Raw genomic sequence first — 15729 nt, 5'->3', positions numbered from 1 at the left:
AATTTCTTTATTGTTCGCAAATGATCATTATACATGGAGCTAGCCTCCTCTGATTTGTTGCTTTTATCTTCAGGGGGGCAACAGAATCAAGTGTGGAGCAAATTGAGTCGGATGCTCCATCTGTAACAGAATCACCTTGAGTGGGACTAATGTTAATGCTCATGCTAATGCTATGACAGATGTTTCCCACTTGATACATAGATGGGACTGAAGTCAATATCAATAGGATTATTTCCTTGAATTTGGCCACAACTTTGTCTGATAGAAATCTCCTATATTTTAATTTATTTACAGGTGCTGTAAAGCCAGTAAATAAATTCAAAGCAATATCAGGAAGTGATCTGATAACAGGGGTTGTGAGGGAAAACTGGTATTAGAATATTGTTCTGTGCAGGATTGAGAGAATGAGATAATAAATGGAGGTGTTTATTTCATATTTTAGTAATTGGACTAAAAGAAGTGATGATAGCAAAATTTAGGTCAAATCAATATTCAGTGTGGGCACTTTGTCTCTTCGTACTCTGCAGAATTTTTCACATCTGAGATAAAATGTTGAGATGCAGAATATGTTTGAAAACCTTTATGTGAAGCTGAATCTCTTCAGCTTTCTGGAAGAAGAGAAATGTGACTCCAACCCATTTTTTAACCTTCGTCTCAATGATGAATTCAGTTGTTAGGATCAGACAGAAACTTGTTCAATAAATACATGTTTAACCCCCCCTAAATGTAGATTATACCAATGATAAAATGTTTATTTTAACTCAATAATTATTCGTTTTTTGTTCCATTTATCTATGTTTATCATGATTTCTCAAAATTCTGAGAAACAAAAATGCATCATGAAAAGTCATGTGGGAGTGTTGGTTTTTTGTCTGTATTTGAATGTAACATGAGCTATTTAAATGTACGATGGAAAGATTATAGTGAGTTACATCAGCTTATGTTTCTTTTTGATACATTATGTTTTTTAATATAGCACAGAAATGTTTAAGGCAGCAAGTGTCTCTGGGAGGTTTACCTACAAGCCATGACAGATAGATAGATAGATAGATAGATAGATAGATAGATAGATAGATAGATAGATAGATAGATAGATAGATAGATAGATAGATAGATAGATAGATAGATAGATAGATAGATAGATAGATAGATAGATCGATAGATCGATCGATCGATCGATAGATGAAAATAAAGATAAAACTAAAATATCCACACACAAATAATATTAAATACAATACTGAAAAATTTTACGGACCCATTTATATTCCTTCATGTATTAAACTGTTTTGGTTTACCATAAATCCTCGTAATGCTCATTTAGTCTGAGTAAGAAATGACTCCTGCAGCTCCTCCATCTGGAAGTATTGTGATGTCTAATTGTCTTTGTCTTGATTTTTCTCAACTTGAATGAAAGTCCACTAGATGGCGCTGCAGTAGATGATGTCCCTCAACGTAAAGATTTTATTAATGGAGAAATTAGAGCACAGGGATTAGTATGACTCAACAAAACATTTATAAAAAGTTAACTTTAAGCTGGTTGTGTGTGTGTGTGAGAGAGAGAGAGAGAGAGAGAGAGAGAGAGAGAGAGATGGAGGCTCGGCTGGGTGTTTCTCTTTAATTCTGCGGCATCCCTCCTCTTGTCTGGAGGAGGGCGGTCCACAACACACACACACACACACACACACACACACACACACACACACACACACACACACACACACACACACACACACACACACACACACACACACACTCACACACACACACACACACACACACACACACACACACGTGTGCGCAGTGTGGACTCACTGATGAGGATTCTTGAGTCGCGTCACTGCTGAACGTGATTTGCTCTGGTAGAAGATAGAAGATAGAGGATAGAAGATGGAGGATAGAACATAGAACATAGAACATAGGAGGTTCCAGAGCAGAGCAGAGGCCGAGTGTCGCCGTGTGGGAGCTGACAGACTTTGGAGAGATTCTGCAGAGGCATTTTGCGCATCACGGAAACTCTGGCGCAGCGTTAAAAAAAAACAAAAGGAGGGATGGTCGATGAAATCTGCAGCTGCTAGGCCAAATTCCGACTATTGCGGGTGTCTTCAGGCCCCCCACCGTGCAGCCGTGCAGGATGATGTCGCTGATCGATCTGGACGATGATCAGCGGTGGGTGCCGACGCACGTGAATGTCACCGTCCTCCGCGCGCGGGGACTGCGCACCAAGGGCAAGCATGGCAGCCGCTACCTGTACACCATCATCCAGGCGGGGAAGGAGAAGTACACCACGGGGCTGGTGGAGAAGGCGGAGGTGCCGGAGTGGAACGAGGAGTGCTGCTTCGAGCTGCTGCCCGGGATCCTGGAGGACGGCGGGCGCGGCGGGTACCCCCCGGGGAGCGGGGATCTGGTGCTCACCGTCATGCACCGGGTCCTTATCGGCCTGGACGTGTTCCTCGGTCAAACCATCATCCCTCTTGATAAGATCTTTCAGGATGGAGTGTGTCCCAGAGATGAGTAGGTTGTGGTTTTTTTATTTTTTATTTTTTTATTTCTTGCCATGTGTTAGTTTACTGCTCAGAAACACAAAGTGTTGAGTCACGTCTTTATGTCCATAAAGATAAAATGATCAGGATGACATGCAGCTTTCCACTGCACACTGATTAACAGCCATGATCTGACCAGTAACTGTCTAAAGCTGTCAAACTCTTTGTTTTAGTGCAAGGTTGTACAATTTGATGCTGTTTTTACAAAATATTCAGTTTTAATGCCAATGTGAAAGCTTTAATTATAGAATCTGGCTTTATTCGTTGGTCTTAGTGTGGTGAAATACACCTGACAAGTCAGAAATTAAGTCCAGAAGTTTATTTCATTGAAAAGGCATGTTTGTATTTTTTGGTACATTTGCAATGTCATTCCATGGGCTGAGTGGAGCTCCAATGGGCTGGTTTTGGCCCATTGGCCTCAAGTTTGATGCCCTTGTTGTGGAGGAGTTCAATTCAGATGTGGTGTTTTGGAGGATGACATATCGAAAATAGTTGCTCTTCTAGATTTATATTGTCCACGAGCAGCAGTTTGCACACTGCACTGCACTGCACATCAAGATGAGGAGTGAGGTCCATCACAGAGAGAGAGACAAACAATCACACACAAGCCAACTGAGATCCACCAATTAGCTTAAAGCACAGGTTTTTGAACTGTGGGAGGAAATTGTAGTAGCCTGAGAACTGACTTCAACTACTGCACTTCTTTGTCGCCAGCCAGAGAGACAGAATCATAAAAATGCATAATGGTTGTAGTTATGAAAAGAAAAAAAATAGTGCAATTAAAAGCTTTTGCAGAATATTTCTCTGTACTTGACCACAGACCTGAGCACATAGAAACACTGTAATTCACATCCACTGTCGTTGACCCATGCAGTCAAAACACAACAGGAAAGCCAGATGAGTGTTTTTAATTAACATGGCCTATGTCAGTCTTGAAGAATCGGCCATGTACCAGTATAAATGTGATTGGATTGCTGCATAGTCATTGTTAATAAAAACAGGAATAATAACCAGTAAATGTCTATGAATTAAAAAGTCAGTTTACATGATTTGATATGAATACTACAGTTTGGACATTTTGATTCACTTGGAAGTTAAACATTGAAAAAAGTGGTCATGCATGGACACATTTCCTCAATGAAACACATTATGATTAAAAGTAACTGGCTAAACTGAAATATAAAGCTCTTTCTGAAAGACAAGGGAGCAAATAGACTGAGTATTGAAGGGCAGTTGATAGTGTGTCTCTTTATTGGAGCTCTGCATCAGAAAAGTGACAGTCAGATTTTGCAATGCTGCGACATTGTTCAGTTATTAAACTTTTATTAGAGGATGAACTCTATCTGAACCAGCAGCTCAAATCAAAGGTTGTTTATAGTTTTTTTCTCAATTTTCTTTCCTAAATGTCTATGATTGTTTAGGCTTTGGTCCAAATTAGTTTTCTTTATGGAAGCAATATGTAAAAAACAACAACACAATACCAGACTAAGCTGAGAGCCATGAGTTGTGATCATTTATTGAAGAGCCCAGTTGTGAAACAGATGACATAACTGGACTCATTTTTACTGTGTGAAACGTCCACTATCAGCACTGAGGCGCAGAAACAGCTCTACACATCTGGCTTTAATTGTGGCTTCTCCGCCCTCTCTCCTGTTTCTCCCCTCAGTAAAACTTGCTCATGAATTCCTGCTGTTAGTTTTGGTTCTGTACCTTTTTCTCTGGTCCACTTGGGGCGCAGGAGGCCGGGACAGAGGGAGGATTTCACTAGTGGACTTCTCTGTGTCTTTTTTTCTCCCAGCACATACTCAGGTGTAGGTGGGTGGACCCTGTCTGGAGGAATTTGGGATTTCCTGCTCTTAGTCTTACAAAACAGCTAGTCAGAGACATGCTTTTTACCACCGTCCCCCGAGCAATACATCCAGATTATGTAATATGTGGACAGATTTTTCCAAAAGGAAATTCTTGCAGGAGTTGGGATTTGAGCTTTGAAATGCTCATCACACTGAAGATACTGAAGTGTTGTGTAGTTTTCATATTGGATTAATGCCTTATCATGGATTCTAACAGTGTGTTTCATTCATTTCAGATGGTTCAAGCTCAACTCTAAGGCCGGCAGGAAGGAGAAGGAGCGAGGTGAACTCCAGGTGACAGTCCAGTTCACTCGAAACAACATGACCGCCAGCATGTTTGACCTCACAATGAAGGACAAACCTCGCTCAGCGTTCGGCAAACTGAAGGACCGCGTCACAGGCAGGAAGAGGGGGGACATGGAATCCTCCTCGGCCATCGTGCCCGGGCGTTACGCCGCCCTGTCCGGCTCTCAGCCATTTGGACAAGAGGGCGGAGGGCTGGCGCAGTCACGAGAAGCAGAGATAACAGAGGAGAAGAGGAGTAAGGTGAAGGATTTCTTCAAGGGCAGGTTGAGGAAGTCGTCCGACACGAGGTCGTGCTCGTCGCTTGCTTCAGACAGCAGCTTGTCTTCCATGGCCAGCGATAACCTCGGGCCTCCCCCCTGCCTGAACCTGCTGTCAGATCCTCCCAGCTCCCCCGTCTACACGAGCAAAGTGAGAGTGGACGCCCACTATGGAGAGACAGACTTGGCTAAGAAAGGTAGGCTGTGAAAAGAAGCATGAACAAAAAAACGGTTTCCATCATCCATCAGATTAATAATCAATGAGTAGATTTTTTTTTTTCTTTTCACAAAATAACACAAATACTCATTAAATGTGGGGGTTGTTTGAACCTGTATCTGATGACTTCATTGGGAACATGTTGTGATGTGTCATGGTTTGATAAGAGACATCTTGATAACCACAGACAGTTGTTCTGTTGTTTAACCTGAGTTCACCAAAAACACGCCCCATGATGGACCTCTGCAGGTTGTTCCTTTACCCACACTGAGTTCTAGCTACAGACATTGCGAAAGTTTGAACATAGATATGAATCCATGTTCTGTTGTAATCAATCAGATTGATTACTACTAAGCCTAAATAATTTAACTAGTGGTGAAAACTATTTACTATTATAATGATGAAACACATGTTCAACTCTTCTCAATTTATAAACTTCAACAACTCCAAACCCTTTTTGTCCTCACTCATTAAAACCAGGAACAACATGTGTAATTCTTCAACTATAGTGCACACAGCAGGGGTGTCACACTTCCAGCCTGCAGACCAAATCCGGCCCAGGAAGTGAGGCTTTAAGGGTTTTTGCTAGTAATGTAATGCTCAACACACATAGGCTGCAATTAACTAGAATTAAGTGCTATTTCTTATATATCCACTTGGGGTCCCACTTTGTCAGTGCACTTTGTCAGTGCACTTCACTACAGCTGTGAAAGTGAAAAAACAATAATAAGCATTTCACAGAACACCTAATCATAAATGAGACTATTCTTTAACCCTCTGGATTATTGAGCTTTTAAGGCTGCAGAATTGTCAAACGTTTTCCCATCTTCAGCTTTGAATATTTGGCAATTATTTTTGGCACATCTTGTCCCATGATTGGACGATTTTACTGAGGAAGTCCTGAGACTTACTGACTAATTTTCTCTATTATAATTGGCTTGCCAATAATTATTTGTGGTAACAGGATAGGAATATCAAGGTTAAGTTAAAAGATTTGATAGAAAAATCCCTTTCGATCTTCATTTTGTTTGTGATTTTTTGTCTTTCTCCCAGTGCTCACCAGCCAGCACACCACAAAGGTTCTCACACACAAGCGAGCCTTCAGCGATGAAGTTAGCAAGATCACCACAGCGTTCCCTCGAACAAATCCCGCAGTGGAGTCTCTCAAAGGCCAGACCATGACTCAGTCCAAGTCGTCCTTGTGTATAAATGGAAGCCATGTGTACGACTCTGAGCCGTCGACTCCAAAGAGCTGTGGAGCGCTCCCGTCCAAGCTGGTCCTACTGGAGAAATGCTCCCCGCTGTCTCGGTCGCTGCAGAATCTCACCAAAAGAAGTGAGGACAAAGGCTCTTTTGCAGAGGGCCGTCGTTGGTCCTTTGACAAGACCAAAAAAGAAGAGAAAGAGGACGAACAGGAAGCGCAGATGTCGTCGTCGTCGTCGCCTCCAAACCAAGAGGCTCAACTCGGGGGTCGCTTGGTTCAGGCGGCAACATCAAACGTCTCCTCTGCTGATGGTTCACCTGATAAAACCAGGAAAATAAGAAAGACGTTATTCTCTGGTGGGAGGAGTGACTCTCTTCCAGCAAAGTCGGACCTCAACCAGGCTGGTTCTGCTTCTGAGGGGAGACTCAGAGGCTGGTTTGGCTCTGGCGACTCCCAGAACAAGCCGAGGTGAGTCGGGGTTCATTGGCAGCTTGGCCTCTGGGCTTCGTGGGTTTGTTACATAGGCATGTAAATAACCTGCATTCAGTTGGGTGTCCAGAGTCCAGGGTTTGCTCTGCTCACTGCTCATCTTGAAAATGGAATTGATTTAGATTGCAGTTCACTCTCCATTTTAAAACCATGCTGTGTCATCGCCTCATACTGCATTTTCCACTAAGAGCACTTCACCATTGCCATTTTCTTTACTGTGGTGTGTTTCTGTAGCAAAGTCACTATGATAAACAGAAAAAAAAGATCTGCTGTGAATCATTCCATGATGATATGAGCTGACCCAACAGAATAGCTGCCTATGCAGGTGGTGCTAGAATGGCTTATGATGCATCCGTCATTATTTTTGCTTGAATTTATTTGCAAAAGTGCTTTGGTTTTCAATTAAATTTCTGTTGCCTTTTTCCATAAATTCGTCATTTGGCCAATTTGATATCTTCTGATGTTTGTATAGTGGGCAACCCCCCCCCCCCCCCCCCCCCCCCCTTTTATATCAACTCATAGTCTGGTTGTCTTTTCTGTTTGTGTGAGAACAATGTTCCCCATCTGGTGACCTGGCACATCATTAACTAAGAGGACTATTGTGCCCTATTTTCCTCCACAGGCTGGAAGTTTCTCCTAAGGTAGAAAACAGCTCAGATGTACCCCCTCCCCTCCCGCCTCGCTCCCCCGTACCTCCTCAGTGCTCCTCTCCTTCTGCTTCCCCCCCCAGTCATGTCTCACCTGATGACTGCAGTCACATCAATCTCTTCACCCCTTCAGCCTCCCCATCCTCAGCACCCATCTCCCCTTCAAACCCTTTCCTCCCACGTATCCAGTGCAACCCCTTTTTTGAGGAACTCGTAGCAGAAGACTTGCAGAAGTCGCCTCCTTTCGTGCCTTGCTCTTCTTCTGGCTCATCTCCCTTTCACTACACCACCCTCCCCGATCAGCCCTCCTCAGCCGCCGCCACTCATGAAGTCATCACTGCAAGTATGGCTTCCATAAAGCGAGCACGCCCCAGGCCAGTAGCCAGGCAGATATCTCTCCCTGTGTTATTACCAAAAGGAACCACCCCGAACTTGTCCAACTCGGCTCCTCGCTCCATGTCAGAGAGTGCAGGAGAACGTGATGATGAGTCCTTTGACGCCTTCGCCGCTAGCAGGTTCAACTCCCCGAAAGAGAGCCTCCTTCCACAGCAGCCAAGACCCAGTCCCACCTTGTGTCGTAAACGTAGTTATCCTCCGCTCAGTCACAATAATCAGGCACAGGAACTACTGACATGCAAAGTGGAGCCTCCACCGTTACCTCCGAGGAGAGTTGTACGAAATTCAGCGAATGAGATTTTTTCTGATGGCTGGCTGCACAGAGGTCAGGAGCTAGCTGTCCATAAAGAGGCCTACCTCCTCTCTCAGACCGGCGTGGCCTCACTGCAACGTGGAAAAGAAGGGGAATCCAAAAGAAACAGTATTTCTCCAGACCCTCACTCAGGCAGCGAAACCACAGACTGCCGTCGATCCCAGCCAGGAACAAACATCACCTCTCCAGACTTCATGCTGGGAGAGAAGAAGTTCAAATATGAGCCTTTGGAGGATGAAAGTGATCGCTGGGGCGGGATGTTGTTTGAGCAAGACCTGTATGGACGAATGTGTCGAGCAAATTATGGAGCACCTAAAGTGAACAACCATTGTTTATCCGCAAATACTGACGAAACTGTGAACACATTAAAGAACTCAGGACCAAACATGCCTGGTGACAGAGAGATTTCTGTTACAGACCTTTTGAACATGCCATGCACTCTTCCATCAAAGCCAGATGTCAACGTACAGGATAGTTTATCAATTCCTATGGAGAAAATACTTGAGGCAAATCCACCCGAAACCATGTGCATCAACAATAACGTGTCCTTCTCTCTGACTTTAGAGGATCAGAACATGAATGTGAATCATACGGACTTTGGTTTTATCGATTCTGATGGATCTTCTCTATCAGAGGTAGCTGATACTCTCAAAAGCATCAATACTTTAAGCGGGACTTTTTCGCCACTACCAGAAGACTCCCAAACGGCTCTTTGCAACGAGACAAAAGCACCAGAAGACATGTTCATGCTGAAGGACACCTACATACCTGAGATTAACTCTTCCTTCGAAATCACTGTGTCTTCACACAAACTGTGTAAAATATCTGCAGTTTGCCAAGGCAACTGTCAAGAATGTCAGTGCAAACTGAAAAACATCGCACCTTACGGTCACTCCAGGGTAAATAGTCGAGATATTGCTGCTTTAATGTCTTATAGTCAAGCACAAGATTCATTGGATGTTGAAAGTGAAGACAGAGATGAGATGCAAAGAAGTGATGAAGATTTGAAAAAAACACAGAGGGACATTGATGATAATGGCAATCTGCAAGCCGAGTTAGCCAAACCGGACCAGACAGGTTCTACTCCAGCGATAGTTAGTGCACGAATACGGCCAAAGGGAGTATCCCGACAGAGCAGCACTGACAGCCAAAATGGCCGAAGCAAAAGTGGAGAAAGGGAGTTTGAACAGTTTTTGTGCCTCGTTCAAAACATCTCCGATGAGTTCAGTGAAGGTCCATCATCGTATCAGCCCACTAAAGCAGCTATGCCCTCCATAAAGCTTGAAGGCAGCGTCGACAATGACCAAACACATCACAGTGTAACAGAAAAGCTGTCCGAGATTAACTTTGAAGACCTTCACGCACAAGTAGCACCAAACTCGAGAACCCCTTCAAAGACAAAGATTGGTCAATCTTTGCGAGAGCCTGAATCCTCTTCACCCTCTACCTACTCTGCACTCTCCTTACCAGCTGATACCCCTGTCTGTTTCCCCTCCATACATCCCTCAAGCATAGGGCCAAGTGCTGGAGCCAGCACTACGCTGGCCGTGGCTCCCTACACCTCCTCCTACTCCACCACCTCCACCACTGACCAGCCCCTGGCTGCACGGCACTCACTTTTGCCTGAGGAGACACAGCCAGCTAGCAACCTGCCCCGTCAGGAGAGCAGGTGAGACTCTGAATACACAGAGACAAGCCGTACTAAACCCAAAACAACAGACACACACATACTACCACCAAATATGTAAAGAGGATGTTTGTTTGGTTTTGGTTGCTCTGACAGTTTTTTTACTTGCTGCTCTGGCTTGTTTTAGATCTTGAATGCATTTTGTACCTATTTTCTGCCATTTCATCCAAAGTTGTTGGATGGCGCTCTGCTTCTTTATTCTTGGCTTTGCTTTCCATTTTTGTTCTTCATCTCACGTTTCAGCTTCTTGTTGGCTATATTGTAATTTTGTCGTACTCTTATTACCCTGTTAATTTTGCTGCTATTTGGCTGCCTGCTATTGAAAGATAAGTTTCCGTCTTGTAGTCACATATTCTGAATGTTGATATACTACGGTGTGAATGATCAGTTTCGTACCCGGGGTTATTTTATATTTTGACAAATGGCTTCCTAAGAAACAAGTGCAACAAATCAGACCAGTGAATCTGATAAAGAACCACTTTACCTTTTAATTCTAAGTTTAATATAAAAGCACATTTAAAGAAATACTCCATTTGCCTCTTGTTCTAGTGTACTCCTTAACATTAATTGAGGTTATAATTAACTATTGCTGTTTATAGATAAGTTTAAGTTTCTTTGTTTATTTCTAAGGGACCATGTACAAAATATATTAATCTTAAAGAAAAGATGCTTTGTACCAGATTTAGCCATTTGCTAGTTTCTATCCGTAGTCCTCGGGCAGGAACACATTGTAATACATATTACAAATATAGCCTACAGTACCATTAGTAACATCAGTAATGACCATTAAAATCTATCACCTTGTTTCCTAAAATACACACAGAATACTAAAAATCCTATCCAATACATTATACAAACAAGGCAACAAGCAGGAACACAACATCACAATACACATTGTGAATAAAACCTACAGTAAAATTAGTAACATTATTAATACATTATTAACATCAGCAATAACCTTTAAAATTCATAACCTGGATAAATCAATGCTCTATCCAGGTAAAGTCATCCTAACAGCAAACCTTGCCCCGAGGCAGTGGCAAAATGACCAGGAGAAAAGGGTAAATCGACCATTTAAAAAAATTAATTAATTAACTGGAGTTGTTACTTTCGATTTCTCAACAATGTAAATATGTCAGCATTAATTGTGTTAACTTTTGTCCATCTTTCCTGCTGTCTTGCTGTTTGGATCTCATCTATACAGTTATCAAAGTCACACTGTTTCATTTATTTATGTGGCCTTATTGAACTTCCTGTGTAAATTAATGTATTTGACCTATTCACCCAAACATCACTGGTGCGTTGTACTGCACTAGACTTACACTTTGAGGCTTTCCTTACATAAAAATGAACTCTTGATGAATTCACACACCATAATAATTTTTGTTCTTCCTCTCTATAAGAAGTATATTTTTTTTCATTCGTGGCCACATAATCAAAATTCATTGTTACTCGATTATTAGATTTTAATGTGTCTTAATTTATTTGTGGATCTAAAATACACTTGTTTGAAGCTGTATCAGTATAATGCAGATATTAATACTTAAAAGCAGTATTTTAGACTAATGCCTTCTCAAAGTGGTTGTAGGGAGAATGCCGTCTCCCAGCATGATTTTTCTTTTCACATTTTGAAAAAAATCAAACAACTTATGATTAAAAAGTCCAGGTGGAGATGAAGTGTAAGCTAAAACATGTGATTATTTAATTATAATACTCTTTTTGATGACTGCATTTATTGTGAGTGTTGTATAGATAGAGATTTAAATAATACAATAAGGTTATAAACCATAGTCCCAGCTTAAAAAAAACTCCTTTTAGACTCATTTCAATAAAAAAAACCACAACTACTTACTTCATAAGTATAGTGAAAGGTTGGAGGAGTTGGTGGGGAACGCCAGGGGTTAAGGAGCTGATATTCAAACACTTTGAAAATCCCATCTTAATCTATATACTGCTCCACCATCCTTTCATACAGGAAGAACTGTTTTATCCTCTATATATGCAGTCTGGATAGATAACCGCTGATTATTAAGAAGTGCTGTGACACGCCATCATTTGACTGGACAAGGAGAATTAATAGGAAGAAACCCTGCACTGTGATGAAATACTCGTCCTGACCTCCTCGCTTTTCCAGATCTCATCCAGTGAAGCCGTTAACGTCCAGCCAATCAGAGAAAAAGGAGAGCCGCTCAGTTTTGGAGAAGCTCAAATCTACCATCCACCCTGGACGCTCCGCCCATCAGGGTGCAGCTGAATCTGAGAAAACTCAGGTAAAAAAAAAAGTCTGACACTTCAAAACTCATTGTGATACGAAGAAGGACTATTTCTGTCTTAATTGCTATAAAGACTCAACAGATATTCAGACAATCCCAGGATCAGTCTGTCAGAATACATCAAAGTCTGCAGCTGTTGCCTAACAGCTCCATGGTAGTCTGAGGTTGTCTCTCACACTGTGGAGAGAAATACTGATCCATTACTTCCCTCATGTGAGACGTAATTAGGTGGCCCAGATAACAGTTCAGACCTTCAGGCTTACCTGAAATAACATACAAATGTGAGATTGTTTAGTTATTCATGATTTCTTATTTGGTAACATACATTTTTAATGCAGAAGCTGAAACAGATGTATTCAAACTGAAAAAAAGAGAATCCTAGTCACATTCCAGCTTTCTGTTCAACCGTGAATCAATGATTGAATTGTATCTATTCTATATTATATGCACAAACAGTCTGATGAGCCTGGTGTCCATTATTATACCTACAGTTAAATTAATTTATGGGTTAACATTTATCACGCCAAGCCAATTTCCCAATGATATCAATAATGCTGCACATGCCTGCCTTTGTGCAAACAGCATAGAAATTAAGTCATTAACATGTCATGATAAATCACAGTATGCCATTAGGTCTGTGGGCTGTTAAATGCTTCAATGAGCAATTATTAAGACCAACAGTGCACATAGTGTTAATAAATGATGTGCAGGACCTTAACTGTGGTGGTAACATCACCCTTTAAGGTTTTAAATGACTTTTTAAATGATGACGAAATGACTAAAACATTCTGTACTCTTTATAAAACACAAAAATATTTCTATCCTGCATTTAAAACTTATTCAAAAATGATAACTTCTAAAAACAAAATGACATGGAAGGAGACAGGGCAGGAGGGAATTCTTATGTTTCTCCAATCAGTTTGTCCTTCCTCTAGCGTCCAATCATCTCTCTTCTAGAGGTAACTCACACATACACTGCAAATAAATGTTTCCTTACTCGCAGGCTCATTTGGTATAAAAATCTTTGAATGAAAATCTAGCACGTACTACTTGAATACATCTAAGCATGTAAGATTGGTAGCAATGCATGCTCAGATTTCTAAATGCTCTGAAATTGTATCTAAAAGAAGGAACTGCAAAGGCACAAAGCAGAAACTTCAGTTCAGTGTCTGTGTGCACATAAACTGTATCTGCTCGCTCCAGTGAGGTAATGCGCTGATAGTCTGAATGGTGCTTTATGAATCTGTAGTGATAACATGGTTTTGTTGTGCAACATTGTAAAAATGAGAGGAAATATCTGATTGGTTGTTTGAAATCAAGGCGATACTGATTTCTTGTTTACGGGTGCAATAATGTGTTATCTCTGCAGCAATCTGTTAAACTTGCATCTACACAAACTTGCCTAATCTTATCTCATCCTTCAGGAGGCGACAGTGGACAACTCGGCTCAGTACCAGCACCTGACCAACATGGAGCTGATCTCCCTGCTGCTGCAGCAGGAGATGGACATGCAGAAGCAGCAGGCGTCGTCGGAGCGTCAGGGAGCGCAGCTGCAGAAATGTGAGGCCGAGCTGAAGAAGGTCAAGGCGCAGGTGCGAGATCTGGAGGACTATATCGATAATCTGTTGCTGCGCATCATTGAGCAGACACCCACGCTGTTGCAAGTGCGCACCCGACATAAGTGACGGCAGCGCCGGCGTACGTCTGCACAACGTGTGCATTGTGCTTCCTGGAGAGAGAGTGTTCGACACACGGTTATGGCAGGGAGTCTAGAGGTCGCTGCAGTCCGGACGAATGCTTCACACTGATCTCACAGAAAATCCAGGTCCTCTCACTGCAAATACTGCCCCATTGATATAGACTAGTTATGACCCCACATGCATGCTGGTTACTGTCTCAATTTGGCACAAACAGAAGTTCATATCATCAGATATGTGAGATGATTATTTCGCTCATGCTTACTAGAAAACATTAAGGTAGTCAGCTTTTGCCAGATTAACTTAAACCACCTCTGCTTTCACTTCTGGATAAAAGGAAATTAATGAAGGGGGAAAAAATGCTCATTTGAAGAGCATTCCATTTGCTCTTCAGGGGCTAAATAGTGTTCGCTGAATTAACTATTGGGTTTTAAAGAAAGCATTTTTGATACAGTATTTTGAGACTGTTTGATCTCAAATAGTCCCTTTCAGTGTCACTAAGATCAGCTTGAGTTAATTACCTAGATGAAGTTAGCATTTAAGTATATAATACACCTGCGACACTTAAGTCGCTGTTCCACCGCGCAGTACGTGCCGGGGCGGGAGGATACGGTACAGCAAAACGCACCCAGGCCCAACTCTGTCGCGCGGTCCCACCACAGAAAGCACGGTAAAAATGTAGGCGGGGTTGTGAACGACTCGGAGACGCGTCCAGCGAAGAACATGGAAGCGGTCGGTGGCCGTCCGAGTTGTTTTCTGTGACTCAGGTTAAACTTTCTCATTGCAGCGTCACGCTCCTGATGAATCTCCTCCTCCTATCCCTGAGAGGAGCGTCTGTATCTCGTTAAAAGACCATGATGTTGTGTCACGCGCCGACGTTTCAGTAAACCCAGTTAACAAATCAACCAGTGAGCAGATTTTTACAGCAGATGAAATATTTAAATATTGCAGGCAAGTCGAGAGTGACAATCGTCACCACCAATCAGCAGACGGCTGCATTGCAGCTCGTCCTCACAGACCCGTTCCTCGGTGCCCGGTACCTCAACGGGGAGGTAGTGGAAAATCGTATCCGGTGGTCGCGGGTTCTTTCCGTACCATCCACAACTTTTCAGTCGGACCACGAGAAATCCCGCCCCGCCCCGTCCCGCGACGCTCCGGCACAGAAAGTGCGGTGGAACTGCGCCTTAAAGTGTTGCTTTTCAGTGTCAACAATATGAGAAAAAGATGTTTCTGCACTAACAATGCTGTATGATGAGCAACAAATACTCATGTTCATACGATGGAGGAATGAAGAGGCTAAAGACTTATTGTATGTATTTTATTTCTTTTCTTTTTTTAAAAAAAACATTGTACTTCTTAAAACCCTGAAATTGGGCTGGGGCAATGAGATTCTTTTAATATATTTTGGAGGTTTTGTTGTCTTTTTATTTCTTAAAATAAACATTTTGTGATTTCATGTCAAGTATTACAAAGTAACAATGCAGTAAAATGAAGTCTTCTAAGTTATTTCTGCCATGTACTTTTGTCAAGATAATATATCTTCTGATTCCACCCTAGTAGCACTGTAGCTTCTCGCAACGCTTTACATGACCGCAGTACTGTACTGTTATAAAATAAACTGCACATGAACTAAAGCTCATTGCTTTTTTCTTTTTATCATCCCGATTTAGCTTCTTTAGGAATAAAAAACATGTCCTGGATGTTGTCAATTATGTAGCAGTGATGGTGTATGTCCACTAGAAGGCACTCCTGTCTTTACTGTTTAGCCTGGATACCTGCTGTTTCAGCATTTATATAATATAATTTATATTGTATGACTGTACATGTATTTGGATGAGCTCCACTCATGACCA

At 42.1% G+C, this 15729-nt stretch overlaps 1 protein-coding gene across 2 annotated transcripts; it reads left to right on the top strand.

Moving 5' to 3' along the window:
- The first annotated feature begins 1810 nt into the window (after positions 1-1810).
- rab11fip5b (RAB11 family interacting protein 5b (class I)) lies at positions 1811-15507 on the top strand. 2 transcript variants are annotated; one of them, XM_080465768.1, is made up of 6 exons: positions 1811-2511; positions 4627-5150; positions 6224-6842; positions 7486-9888; positions 12041-12176; positions 13604-15507. In XM_080465768.1, exons 1-6 carry the CDS (start codon positions 2132-2134, stop codon positions 13862-13864), a joined length of 4323 nt encoding a protein of 1440 aa, XP_080321894.1. In that variant the 5' UTR covers positions 1811-2131; the 3' UTR covers positions 13865-15507. The 2 variants fall into 2 exon arrangements, with proteins under 2 accessions (XP_080321894.1, XP_080321895.1); XM_080465769.1 differs by lacking the exon at positions 7486-9888.
- Positions 15508-15729: the final 222 nt, after the last annotated feature.

The sequence above is a fragment of the Lipophrys pholis genome (genome assembly GCF_963383615.2).
Source record: "Lipophrys pholis genome assembly, chromosome: 6".
Lineage (NCBI taxonomy): Eukaryota > Metazoa > Chordata > Actinopteri > Blenniiformes > Blenniidae > Lipophrys > Lipophrys pholis.
The sequence above is the reverse complement of the archived record's forward strand: the minus strand, read 5'-3'. Positions and strand labels throughout refer to the sequence as shown.

Bases quoted from the DNA above. Each gene is read 5' to 3' on its own strand.
- rab11fip5b (XM_080465768.1), top strand. From the start codon at position 2,132: ATGATGTCGCTGATCGATCTGGACGATGATCAGCGGTGGGTGCCGACG. The intron at 5,151-6,223 runs GTAGGCTGTGAA...TCTTTCTCCCAG, and splicing joins GACAGACTTGGCTAAGAAAG to TGCTCACCAGCCAGCACACC. The intron at 12,177-13,603 runs GTAAAAAAAAAA...CTCATCCTTCAG, and splicing joins CTGAATCTGAGAAAACTCAG to GAGGCGACAGTGGACAACTC.